Here is a 14,024-nt window from a genome sequence, read left to right as displayed (position 1 = left end):
GAAACGTGATTCAACACCACCATTTTCCATGTTAAACCTTTACATACTAGTCAATGCCAATATTATAAATGAATAATAATGTAGACATATTAAACACTATTAATTGCTATGCTTATTTTAGAGAAGAAGATTTATCATACTTCTGTTAAACCCTTTCTCGAGGACATCACGGGGAGACAACTACTGTGGAGTTGTCTTCAGGGTAGAAGCTGGACACATATAGATTGTCTTTGTTGAAGGCTGAAGCTCTTCCCCTCGCCAACCCCTCCCTTTTCAGCTGATACATTGCAAAGCCCCAAAGGATAAGGTAAACAAAGGAACAGTGCTGTTATATGCAGTCCCATAAGGAGAAACATGCCCAATTCCTTGGGCACTAAACCAAATTGAAGAGAGGGGAAGAGCGTAAGCTTCCAAGAAAAGTTAACCTTTAAGCATCCAGCTCTTGCGCACTTAACAAAACTTTATGATAACATTGTCCCCAGATTGAAGGGACGAAAAAGACAAAACTGAATGACTGAAAACTTCCAAGATAAACTCTCCTATTTGTAGAATACTCCAAGCACAAAACATTAGTTAATTCCTACCTTTATTACAAATTCTTTGGCCTCCAGGAGAAGTTTGCTTTTTAATTCTTTACCCATTTGAAGGTAGAGGAACTGTTTTAGGGCACGTTCGATGGCCAGTGTCCGCTGCCTGTTCCACTCCTGCACCTGGTGACTGAACTCATCTCTGTAATAGAACTGTTTGATCTCCTCAAAGTAGGTCTGTTCATTACCATAGCTATAAAGGGAAAAAAAAAGGAAAAACATTAGGACCAATGCTCTCAGAAAAGATGCCAACTGGCTTCATAGTTTAAACAGACAAGCTAATGTGAAAAATCTAAGCTAAATTAGCTGCACCAATGTGTTACATATTAGCATTTTTCAGTTTAACTGTTCTACACTTATATCTGTGCAATCTCAGTATCACACAATTGTTTAATTGCATACTTATTTACTCGCAATTGAATATTTTGCACTGTGTTATGAGAGTAATCCATCTTGGTATCCTTAATTTATGTCATTTTATGCTTTACCTGTTATACTGCAATACCTTTTTTGCGATAACCAATTTCTATACTATTTGGTGTTTTTTTCCTTTGTTTAGTGCATTCCCCACCACACGGTCCACTTTGTGTGCCCTGTGTGTGTTCCCCTTTGTAAAGGTCAGTTATGTCTGCCAAAGGGAATTCATCAAATGCTACCTAGCGCTTGTGTGTGGAAATCCAGTTCTTGCAGCAACTGTCAGGACAAATTTTCTAGTGCAGCGCAGTATCCCAAGGAGTGCTTCACTGCAGCACAATGGCCAGGTTCCTTGGCAGCGGGGCTCCTACAGAAAACAGCGTGGGCCTCCACCCTGTCCAAGACCATGCTGAAAATAGCAAACCAATAGCTTGTTTCAGAACTTCCCCTGTAGAATGATACCAGATGAACACCCTGGGTGCAAGGATAATCCCAGCGAGTACAGTGCCTTGTGCAGGTCTTCAAATCTTTACAAAAGAAATCGGACCTGGCTGTTCTCCAGAAGCCATGCAAAAGGACCATGACTACCCCCCCCCTTCAGTCAGAGTATGAGTTGGACTCTGAGGTCTCCTCTTTGGCAGAGGAAGACTTTCCACAAGATGTTGAGGGTTTAATTGCCGTGGTCAAGTCCACATTGCTTATTAAGTACTCAGAGAGTGTCCATTCTTCAAAATGCAAGGAGACAGTTACCTTTCCATCCTCTGCTCAACTGGAGGACCTCATTGCGGAAACCAAATAGGCACTTCCAGGTCTCCAAACATATCATGACTTTCTATAACCTCTCCTCCTCTGACCAGGCAAAATGGGAGACATCTCCCTGGTGGACTGCCCAACTGCACGACTGGTTAAGGCAACCACTCTCCCTCTTCCAAGTGTGGCCTCTCCTAACCACTTAACTGACAAAAATTTTTTCCAAAAACCGCTCCAAAATTGTAATTTTTTATTATTGAATTAGGTCAAGAAGATTTTTTCAAAACTTATCCAACACGTTTTATTTAATTTTTTTATTTTTACACAATATACCATAAAATAGCAATTTTTGTGGTATACTGTAGTGATGGCCATCGATGGGGCAGCATCAGTGCTTGGTATCAAGCACAGGCCATCGATGGTTTTATACCATCGATGGTATACTGTGCGTGAACCTTTAAAAAAAAAAAACAACGTGATATATAATAACCGATACCATCATGGGCAGCCAAGGCTCTGTTATATATTAAGGACGATAAATATGTGCAAATGAGCGATTTAACCCTATTTTTAATTTGAGTTTATTAAATTGAATCAGGAACATGTGCTTGGTGTCAAACATCCTGACTTCCGGTAATGGACTTTCGGTTTTTATCTCAAAAGTTTAGTATAAATACACCTATTTGAAAGTACCACCCCCATTCTTGAAACAGGACCAGAAGCGGTCTGAAACGCGTTGGAGAAGGGAAGGAGAGTGGACAGCTACAGGACCAGACCGAGCGGCATACCCACCGCTAGATCTGTGAGGCGGCCGGCGTCTGACGTCATCCCCCAGCGCCACGGCTATTGCATCTGCCGGGACGCGATATAATCTATCGTCTGGAGAAGGTAATACCACCGGTGGTAAGGTAGGATAGCGTAGGCGGAGACCCATACCACGGACTATTTCTATGTGCAGTCACTTTGTGGAACTGAATCACTGCAGCCACCACTACCAATTAGTCTTAAAAAGACTATAAACATTGAATGAACTACTTTTTGTGTTTGAATGATTATGTTTTAAAAAGCAAATTTGCACATATTTATCACATTTTAACCTTATTGAGCTGCTATTTTACACTGAGCACAGAACTTCTAAAATTTGTATATATCAGGGATGGCCATCGTTGGGGTGTCGATTGATGGTTATCGATGGGTCCATCTGTGATCATCATCGATGGCACAAGAAACATCGATGGTGTGCCATCAAAGTTTTGAATACCTTGATAGCCACTGATGCTGGGGGCACTTCGGGCCACAGGCCAATCAAAAACAGGGATGGGGCTTAGTGGTCACCGGGCTAAGCTCCATTACGTAATTTTTTTTAAAAAAAATTAACCATCGACTCTCACTCATCCATCGATGGTGGAGAACCATTGGCTCTCTGCCATTGATGGCAGAACCATCGACTGTTAACAATCAATGATTGCTAATCGATGGCTATTCCTACTATGTGTGTCCGGGTGACTCCTGGCCTGGGTGGAAATGGGAGGGGTGCCGATGCAGACAATCCCCGGCGGCTGTTCTTCTCCCTGCAGCAGCCAGGTGTACTTACATGGGAGGGGGGCCCGGCGATGACATTCCCCAGCAGCTGCTGGGTGGACACAGCGGAGGGGGGTCCAATAGTGACATTCCCTTGTGGCTGCTCTTCTCCCTGCAGCCGCCGATTGAGCATGCACCATGCTTTGCTCCAGGAAGCCAGTGTCGGTGAGGGCCTATTCTTGGCAAATTTTGCCTGGTGTTCAATATGTAAGCTGGACCAGGTAGTCTTCCGGCTTTCCAGGATCTTTTCTTTTCTGCAAGAGGGCATGGATTTAGAACTCAGTCTCTCTTTCCTCAAGGTTCTGGATTTCGCTCTCTCAGTCCATTTCCTGCACAAGATTGCGCTTATGCCGGCTCTGCAGACTTTCCACCAGGGGGTACTTCACATTCAGCCGTTTCTTCCCTCATGGAGTTTGGGTCCTGGTGTTGCGGGTTCTTCATACTTATCCTTTTGAGTCTTTTGATTCTGTGGAAGTTCGGAGTGTGTCTAATTTCAGTGCCTTGTCTGTCTCTTAAATCTCCGTTTTCAGATTTCCATCTGGATCATGTGGTCCTTCAACCAGGATGGATTTTCTTCTAAAGGTGGTTCTAAGTTCCATATAGACCAGGAAACTGTTTCCTTCCCTTCCAGAAGGGGAGCCACGTTCATCCCTGGTCTCACTGGACATTGTGCGGTACCCTCTGCATTTACGTGGACCAGACCAAGGACTTCCGACATTCAGATATGCTTTTAAAACACTATGATGTACGTGAGAGCGGTAGGCCTGCTACCAAGATGATGCTGGCTCATTAAGATGATTATTCAACAGTCCAACTCATTGGCCAACAAGCCAGTTCCAGACCTGGTCGGTTTTCACTAGATGGGCGACTTGGATGGATGCCTCAGCAGAGCAGCTTTGCAAGACTGCTATGAAATCCTTGGCACACACCTGCATCAAATTCTACCGTTTTTACACCTTTGCCTCTAATGAAGCTAGTTTTGGATGAAAGGTCCCATGTAAAAAACAGTTGTCTCCCTAAAAGGACAGCTTTGGGACGTTCCACAGTTCCAGTGTCCCCCATGGATGAAAGAGAAAACAAGAGATATGGTAAGAACTTACCTTTGTTATCTCTGTTTCTACGAAGTCCATAGGGTCCACAGGGTTGACCTTGGGGTATAGCTGGATCTGGATCCATGGGCACCACGCAGTTAAAGCTTTAGCTGCTCCCAGGATGCACTTGGGTCCGTCCTCCTCTATACCCCGCCCCCGGCCACAGCACCTCAGTTGGTAAGCAGCCAAGGCCGGAGGAGGAGACTAAACAGAGAGAAGGAAGACTGGAACACACAAGAAACCATACTCACAGAAATGGGAGACGGAAAACCGGTGACCAGCCACACAGCCCATTTTGAAGCCAGGTGCGTCAGGGCGGGCGCCCTGTGGACCCTATGGACTTCGCAGAAACAGAGATAACAAAGGTAAGTTCTTACCATATCTCTTGTTTTCTACTTCAGGGTCCATAGGGGGTCCACAGGGTTGACCTTGGGGATATCCCAAAGCAGTACAACTAAGGGCGGGGACGCTCCTGTGCTGAAAGGAGTACCCGGCGCCCAAAGGATGCATCCTGAGAGGCGAAGGTGTCAAACGCATAGAACCTCAAAAACGTTTGAATTGAAGACCAAGTGGCCGCCTTACACAGCTGAACAGCAGAAGCGCCACGTCTAGCAGCCCAAGAGGGACCCACAGAACGAGTGGAATGAGCCTTAACAGAGGCTGGCACAGGTAAGCCCTCCTGTGCATAAGCCTCACAAATAACGGAACGAAGCCAACGGGCTAACGTTTGTTTGTTGGCAGGCCAACCCCTCTTGTGAAAACCAAAGAGGATAAACAAGGAATCAGACTTCCTAACCGAAGCCGTCCGGTCTACATAAATTCTAAGCGCCCGGACCACATCTAAGGAAGTCTCACCAGCTGAAAGATCAGGGGACTGAAAAGCTGGCACAACAAGTTCCTGATTAATGTGGAACTTCGAGACCACTTTGGGCAAAAACTCTGGACGAGTGCGGAGCACCGCTCTGTCCTGGTGAAAAATCAGGAAAGGAGGGCGACAGGAAAGCGCCCCCAATTCAGACACCCTCCTGGCCGAAGCAATTGCCAGGAGAAAAACCGTCTTAAATGTCAGCCACTTGAGCTCCACCGCCTCAAGAGGCTCAAACGGAGGACCCTGCAGGACCCGTAGCACCACCGCCAAGTCCCAAGGAGCCACAGGAGGCACAAAGGGAGGCTGGATCCTGAGAACACCTTGGAAAAAGGTGTGAACGTCTGGTAGTATTGCAATCCGCCGTTGAAACCACACGGACAAGGCGGACACATGAACCTTCAGAGATGCAAGGCGTAAGCCGAGATCCCATCCTGACTGAAGAAATTCCAAGATCCTAGAAACTCGGAACACCTGAGGATCATAATGTCTGGACTCACACCACTGAAAGTAAGTGTGCCACACTCTGTGATAAATCCGTGCTGAAGCAGGCTTGCGTGCCCTGAGCATGGTACCAATAACCGAACTGGAGAAGCCCCGAGACCTCAAGACGGCTGTCTCAAGAGCCACGCCGTCAAAGACAGCCGACCCAGATCCGGATAAAGGCAGGGCCCCTGAGACAACAGGTCCCGACGCTGAGGAAGAAGGTACGGAGCGTCGATGGAGAGGCTCCTGAGATTGGAGTACCAAGGACGTCTGGGCCACGCCGGAGCTACCAGCACGAGCATGCCGCCGTCCTGCTTGAATTTCCGCAGAACCCGAGGAAGCAGGGATATCGGAGGAAACAGATACGCCAGGTGAAACGTCCATTTCACCGACAGCGCGTCCACCAGACTTGCGCCTGCGTCTCTTGTCTTTGACCCGTAAACGGGCAACTTGTGATTGTGACGGGAGGCCATCAAGTCCAGCTCCGGCAGTCCCCACCTGTCCACGAGTAGCTGAAACACCTCTGGGTGAAGCGACCATTCCCCGGGATGCACGTCGTGACGGCTGAGGAAGTCCGCCTCCCAATTGAGGACTCCGGGGATGAAGACCGCCGAGATCGCTGGAATGTGACCCTCCGCCCAAGTCAGGATACGAGACACCTCCGACATCGCTGCCTGACTGCGAGTTCCGCCTTGGTGGTTGATATACGCCACCGTGGTGGCGTTGTCGGACTGCACCTGTACCGCCCTTCCGTGAAGAGCGGGGCCGGACGACTGCAGGGCCCTGTATACTGCCCGCAGTTCCAGGATGTTGATGGGGAGAAGTGCTTCTTCCGCTGACCAACGACCCTGAAGCGACCAAGAGCCGGTCACTGCCCCCCAACCCCGGAGACTGGCATCCGTCGTGAGCAGGACCCAGTCCGGGATCCAAAATGGGCGCCCCTCGACCAGATGAGCTGTCTGAAGCCACCAAGCCAAAGATTGCCGAACGTCCGGAGACAACACCAGCACCTGAGAGCGGATCCGGTGAGGTAACCCGTTCCATTCTGACAGAATCAGCCCCTGCAGGGGCCGGGAATGGAACTGGGCAAATTCCACCATGTCGAATGTCGACACCATGGACCCCAGAACTCTCATAGCCGAATGGACCGACAGGCGGCAACGGCTCAGGCAACTGCGTATCCGCAGCTGTAGGGAGGCGACCTTCTCCGGAGTCAGGAAGATCCTTTGCTGACGCGAATCCAGCAGGGCTCCCAAATGAACCATCCGCTGTGATGGAATCAGTGAGGACTTTTTCCAATTTATCAACCACCCGTGTGCTTGCAGGCAAGCGATCGTCAGGTGGAGATGTTGAAGCAGTACCTCCGGGGAGCTCGCCAGCAACAGGAGGTCGTCCAGATACGGCAGCAGCCGTACATTCTGGTTCCGAAGATGTGCGGCCATGACCGCCATAATCTTCGTGAACACCCTCGGTGCCGTGGAGAGACCAAAGGGTAGCGCCCGGAACTGATAGTGGTGTTGAAGGATAGCGAACCTCAGATACCGCTGGTGTGAAGATGCTATCGGAACATGGAGGTAGGCGTCCTGGATGTCCAGGGACACCATGTAATCCCCCGGTTCCATCGCCAGAATGATGGAACGTAACGTTTCCATCCTGAACTTGGGAACTCTGAGGAATTTGTTCAGAGACTTCAAGTTGAGGATAGGGCGATGAGAACCATTGGGTTTCTGCACCAGAAACAGAGACGAATAATACCCCGTCCCTCGTTGTGATAGAGGAACGGGAACAATGACCCCTGCTTTCAGCAAGGACTCTATAGCCTCCTGAACCTGTAACACCTTGGTCTTGTCCTGAGAAGGACTTGTGCAGAAAAAGTGGTGGGGTGGTCTGTGCCGAAAAGACAGGGCGTACCCCTGGGAGACCACTTCTCGAACCCAGGCATCCGTGGTGGTATTGTGCCAGCACTGGGCAAATAGAAGAAGTCGGCCTCCCACTCTGAGGTCCCCCAGAGGGAGGCCCGTCCCATCAGGCCGCAGGTTTATCTTCCTGCTTGGAAGAAGGGCGCCGAGCACTCCAGGCTTGCTTCTTGGGTTTAGAGGCAGTCTTACTCGCAGACTGTCTCGGGAAGGACTGACCTTTCGCCTTACCCTGAACCCGAAAAGAACGAAAAGCCGAACTCCGAACCTTAGCAGGTAGTGCCGCCGAAGGGAGGAAGGCCGACTTGGATTTAGCCAGGGTGTCCACTATTTTGTCCAAGTCCGGACCAAATAGTAATTCCCCATTGAAAGGTAAGGCCTCCAGACCTTTCTTTGAATCAGAGTCCGCTCTCCAGGACCGCAACCATAAGGATCGGCGGGCAGACACCGCTGCAGCCGATACCCGTGAGGTCAGCAGACTAGCATCTAAAGAAGCTTCTCCAATGTAAGAAGCAGCGTCCCTCATTTGTCCCAACAACGCCCGCTGGACATCCGGAGCGTCGTCCGGGAAGGTATCTTCCAATGCATTGGCCCACCCCTCAATGGCCTTGGCCACCCAGGAGATGGCCATGGACGGTCGGGCCACCGCCCCGGAGAGGGAGTAAATAGACTTTAAGCAAGTCTCAACTTTCCTGTCCGTGGGATCCTTTAGCGAGGATATCGACGGTAATGGTAAGGTGGCGCCCCGAGTTAAACGGGTGACATGGGAATCCACCGCCGGTGGAGTTTCCCATTTTTTACAATGTGCCTCAGGGAAGGGGTAATTAGAAGCCAACCGCTTCTGAGGAAGGAATCTCTTACTGGGCGCCTGCCAAGCTACCGCCATATGATCCGTCAACTGATCCGACAGGGGAAACACCGCAGAAGCCACCTTAGTTTTTTTGAAACTAGGAAACTTCGACTTAGGAACCGGTGCCTCATCCTCTATAAGAAGAATAGCTCGCACCGCCCTAACTAGTGCTCGCACATTAATGGACGACTTGGTATCCATTTCCTGGACCGAGGCATCCGAGTCAGTGTCATCAGGGACCTCCCCATCATCTGAGGAACCCTCTGAGTCCGATACCTGAGCAGCCCGTGTCATGAGTGGGCGTTTTGAAATCCTAGAAGGCATGTCAGTCTGCAACATTGACTGAAAAGCCGAGGAAGCGGACGCCAAATTTTGCACGGAGTTGGAGAGCACATCCACCCATGGTGGAGGAGTCGCCATAGGGGCCTGAAAAGGTACCACAGGCTGCTGCGGCACAGGGGAAGCCTGTATATACATAGGCAACCCCGCATAGGGACCTACTGATTGAGACCCAGGAGGACTCCGCAATAACTGCGGGACACCCGGGGAATGGGGGATGGTCGGCTGGGGCAACGCCCTAGTAGGGAGAGCAGTCGGGACCGACAGACGGTCCGCAATAGACACCAGCACTTGAGAAAACATCGCCCACGGTGGTTCCTGCGCCAGAGAAGGTCTGGATGGGCCAGGAGCCACCTGGCATCGACTACACAGGCCATCCTGTGACAAATCCTCCCTATCTACTCCTGCAGAACAGCGTCCGCAGGAGGCCAACACCGGAGCCACTGAGCGCTCAACCTCCTCGTCTGACATGACAGAATATATTATATAGTCAAAAAATATATCTGGCAACAGGGCAGAAGAAAACGCACTCACCGGTGTGCTAAACAACAGCCCACAATACGGTACTGTGTAGCACACAACTGTATGTGACGGACCTCACAAATACGTGATTTATATAGGTGAGGTCTGCAGAAACGCCCCTCCCCCACACACCTGTAGGGCTTGTAGGAGAAGTAAAGGGATAGGTATAAGCTGACAGTAAGCGGAAAATAAGCACAGACAGGCAGCACTAGCAAAAGTCACATACCATGCAGGAAGATATACTCACTGCACCTTTCCACTACAATCAACCTGCCCAGATTCAGTGTCTGGGAGGGCTATAGTGCTGTGTACGCTGTCCTTAATCAGGGGAGAGGTACACAGGGGGACCGGTCCGCGTGCTCCCTGAAGATCTGCGCTGCCACTTGTAGAAAATGGCCCCCAGAGACCTCAGAGGAGGAGTGGCCGTGTAACTGCAGCTCAGCGACGCCAGACTCCGTGCTGAAAGGCGCGCTGAGCTGAGGGGAGGAGCCGCTGACAGGAAAGGCTTCCTCCCCTGGCTAGCATATTAACCCCAGGGCTTGCCGGCATCCCGCTTGCCATATATCCCTGGTGGTCTAGTGGTCCCACGGGTTATTCCTCCTCAGAGGGGGAGCCCGCCGCCACCGCTAGCGGCCCCCGGTCTGTCCCCTAGGACCGGGGGCAAAGGACTGCATGTGCAGGCAATACCCGCGAGCCGCCGCTAATCGGCGACTCGCGGCTTACCTTGTCCCCGGCGACTCCGGCAGCAGTCCAGGGAGGGACCCAGAGTCCGGCTAGTACGGACTCTGGCCTCTCGCCGCGATCCCCATTGCAGTACTGGCGTCGCGGCGCCAGCGGGGAAGGAGAGCGGCAGCGTGGGCGTCTGCATAGACAGCCCGTCGCTGCCACACTAGAGCCTCTGTTTTAAAATAAAAACCTAACAGGCTCTTTTTTTTTTTTTTTTTTTTTAAATAAAAATAGAAAGCTTTTGGGGGCTGCTCCTGCAGCCCCCCTGCGCAGGTGACCCGACTCCGGCCGGGCACCAACTCAAACTGAGGTGCTGTGGCCGGGGGCGGGGTATAGAGGAGGACGGACCCAAGTGCATCCTGGGAGCAGCTAAAGCTTTAACTGCGTGGTGCCCATGGATCCAGATCCAGCTATACCCCAAGGTCAACCCTGTGGACCCCCTATGGACCCTGAAGTAGAAATAGGGGTTTTAGTTGTAACCTAAAAAAGCATTTTCTCTGATTCATTAGGGAAACTGGATGTCTGGCCATTATGTCCCTGGCTTTGCTGAGGGTTGTGGTGGTCCAGGCCTACCAGTATCTCTTCGTGTGTGTGTGTTCTGTGTGCCTATTTTTTTTTTCTCTTCTCCATCTACTCACTCTCTTTTGTTAGTATTAAGTGGCTGTTTGAGGCAGGGGGTGGGGTAAAGGGGAGGATGAGCCTGTGCTGTTTCAGAGATTAACTGTTTCATGCCCAGACTTTGAACTACACCTATATCCACAGTTACAGTACCCCCCATGGAATCAGAGAAATGTATTTATCAGGTAAGCACCAAAATCCCATTTTATGCACTTTGTAATTTCTGCTGACTACAAATTGTCCTCTCCTATGCTCATTGGCAGGAGGCTCTTGCTAAGCAGCCAAATATAAAAAGGTCTGAAGAATAATGAACACTCTCCCTTCCCTCCCTATACCTGGAAGGCTTTTCCCCACCACATACAAACACTTTAATAAGGTGGGTAGCCAGGAATCATTAACCCAGAGCTTTAACTTAATTTTAACTATAAAAGCATGATTTCTTAAATAAAACTTTCATGAAACAAGTTTGTGAATAATTCCACTTTGAAAGACCAATCTCATACTTACCCTTCAACATCCTTCATATCAATGCAGATATCAATGGTGATCAGACCTTCCTCTTCTGCAATGCACATCTTAAGAAACTGATCATCTCTAAGCTCTTTAACAAGTTTATTCTTAAGATATTTGAAGGAATATGCAAAGTGGGCTTCATCGATTTCCTGCACATAAGAGTATTAATAGAACATATGATAACAAGCCTTGTACACTTTGTGTAATCAAAATCTATATTCAGCAAAGTTTGTCTGATTTGCCTGTCACATTGCATTGGAGCCAAGCTCATAAGGTTAGCTTTACCACCTGTTGAATTATAAATCTCATCTAGCTAGCAAATTAACAGTTTATAAAACTACAGGCACCAGATGAGCTGTACAGCAACAAAGATCACAAACAAGCATTAAATGCTGTTAATAAACATGCAAAATACAAGACAAGTACCTTTCTGCCTTTCTTGGATGGTACAACGTTAATCTTGCCCCTTTCTTGAAAGGTCTGTCTTAAAACCTGTCTGACCAAAGGCTCCCTAGCAATCTGCAAAGCGACCATGTATCGGGCCCCTTCCAGCACTCCCTCTGGTGTAGAGAACTGACTACAGCAACAAACAATAAAAAAAAGAGAACATTATTAAATGGCTTCAATATATATCCATTTCTAAAATTATGATTGCTCAACTATATATTGCATAGTCTTGAAAAGATTCTATTAAACAACCAACATGTATATTTAAAATAAAAGACATTTAATTAAAGAAAAAAAAAATATGCAGAGCTTGTATTAAGGTAAAAAATTCTTCATATGACTGTCCTGATATAGTAATAATTGGTTCATGTAATGAAATATAGGAATAAAAATCAATGGCTCCTATTACTGACAGTTTCTATCGAGAATTCATGTACTTTTTGTCTATGGTGAATAGATTACAAGTAGATATCTAACTGCGAATAAGAACCAGGAACTGACCTGCACACGTAATCTTTAGCAAGTTCTAGAGGCTCGGCTGGAAACTGCTCAGTCTCGTGCCGCTGGTAACTGTCTCGCAGGTTCTCACCAAACTGCTCTGGTGTCAGACCAAACTTCTTTGCCAAACCATCTGTCAAATTGAGGAAGACATGTAAAATTCATTATGTCTGTCTTTCTGAGAATGTTAGCCATTTAATGCAAGATGCCCTAGGCTTAATATATTAAGGTGACTTTTAATAACAAACAGATTGGGCTAATGGGTTATCTTTCCATAGCAAGAAAATAATTAGTTATCCAGCAGTGAGAAGGACAGAAGGTTTATGGTATGATCGGTGTAAAACACTCACCCAGACCAGCACTTTGGCAGATTGAATACATGTCCCTACGTGAAGCCTGCTTTAACTCTGGCCCCTTTTGCTCTTCTTCTTGCTCTACAGCTTCAGCTCCTGTAAAATTAAGTTTGATCAACTCAGAAGTAGACATCACTTTATGAATGAAACACACATGCATGATGGTAAAAAAGCAAAACCACTTAACAGAGCTGTAAGAAAACAATAACTTGATAAAGCAACAACATTAACAAATACCTATACTATTATCCATTACCGGCGCCATGCAGGGAAATGATATTCAATTAAAAGGAGATCTATGGACTTACTTGGTTAAATCCTTTTCTTCGGAATCCATAGGGGACACAGGTATTGGTCATGGGTATAGGCTGGAATAGGAGTCGTCCGGGCACCAACTAGTTAAACTTAATCCCAGCAGCCCTGGCTCCTCCTCTCCTATACCTCACCCCAGCAGGTCAGTTCAGTTGGTGAGCCCAAAGCAGGAGCGAGAAAGAGGAGAAGGCAGACCAACACACATATACAGGTCCAAACAACCAGAAACGCTAAAAAGAGGACTGGAAGTAGAGTAAAAACTCTGCAAGCCAGACGTATCAGGGTGGGCGGCCTGTGTCCCTTATAGATTTCCGAAGAAAAGGATTTAACCACGTAAGACCATAAATCTCCTTTTCTTCTTTATGCCATAGGGGACACAGGCATTGACTCTGGGATATCCCAAAGCTATCCCCCCTAAGGAGGGGAACGTGCTGGAGCTGCACTGATAACTCTTCAGCCAAAATCTGTGTCTGCAGTAGTGAAGGAGTCAAAAGAAAAGAATTTGAGGAACGTATAGGTGGAGGACCACGGGCCGTCCTACAAAGTTGCACAGTCGAAGTACCCCGGTAAGCTGCCAAAAAAGGTATCTGGTGGAATGAGTCATCACCACAGACGGATCAGGGAGGCCCGCCACACCGTAAGTATGACGGATAGTGAAAGTCGGAAGAGACAAAAAGTAGACTCGTCTTACAGAGATTCCAGATGACCGGAGGGCCCACACAACGTACAATGAGGCCTCCTCCATAGAACAATCAGGTGCCTGAAAAACAGAGACCCCAATTTCCAGAGTGATGAGAAACTGAGCGACTACCCTAAGAAGGTAGCCTAAGCGACTTCGAAGAACGGCCCGTACAAAGTTAAAAAACAGAAATGGGGAGCAGCAGGACAACACACTCAACACACAGTAAGAAGACTAGTCTTCCACGTAAACCCACAAATGTCCACCGAGTGCTAAGGCGCAAAGGGTGACGACTGAAGAGCCCTAAGCAACAAAGACCCGTGCCAAGATGCCACCGGAGGAATAAACGGGGGCTGTACGTGGAGAACTCCCTGAATGAAAGTCCGGAGTCAGCCAACAGAGCAATCTGACTCAGACGACCGAAAGTGCAGTTCCACATCTGCAAAGAACAAAAGCGAAGACCCAAATCCAGACCCG

General features: G+C 48.4%; 1 protein-coding gene across 1 annotated transcript in view; it reads right to left on the bottom strand.

The window, feature by feature from the left end:
- The window catches only part of SUPT6H (SPT6 homolog, histone chaperone and transcription elongation factor), a 78,831-nt gene that overhangs the window by 18,854 nt on the left and 45,953 nt on the right, over positions 1 to 14,024 (bottom strand). The window contains exons 13-17 of the mRNA XM_088458992.1: positions 12,554 to 12,652; positions 12,207 to 12,336; positions 11,685 to 11,835; positions 11,253 to 11,407; positions 585 to 780 (exon numbers count right to left, since the gene is read on the bottom strand). Of these exons, the coding sequence (XP_088315118.1) occupies positions 585 to 780; positions 11,253 to 11,407; positions 11,685 to 11,835; positions 12,207 to 12,336; positions 12,554 to 12,652 (731 nt within the window). The remainder of the gene's footprint in view (positions 1 to 584; positions 781 to 11,252; positions 11,408 to 11,684; positions 11,836 to 12,206; positions 12,337 to 12,553; positions 12,653 to 14,024) is intronic.

The sequence above is a fragment of the Taudactylus pleione genome, unplaced genomic scaffold, assembly GCF_031769625.1.
Source record: "Taudactylus pleione unplaced genomic scaffold, aTauple2 ptg000886l, whole genome shotgun sequence".
NCBI lineage: Eukaryota > Metazoa > Chordata > Amphibia > Anura > Myobatrachidae > Taudactylus > Taudactylus pleione.
This window is presented reverse-complemented; position numbering and strand designations above follow the sequence as displayed.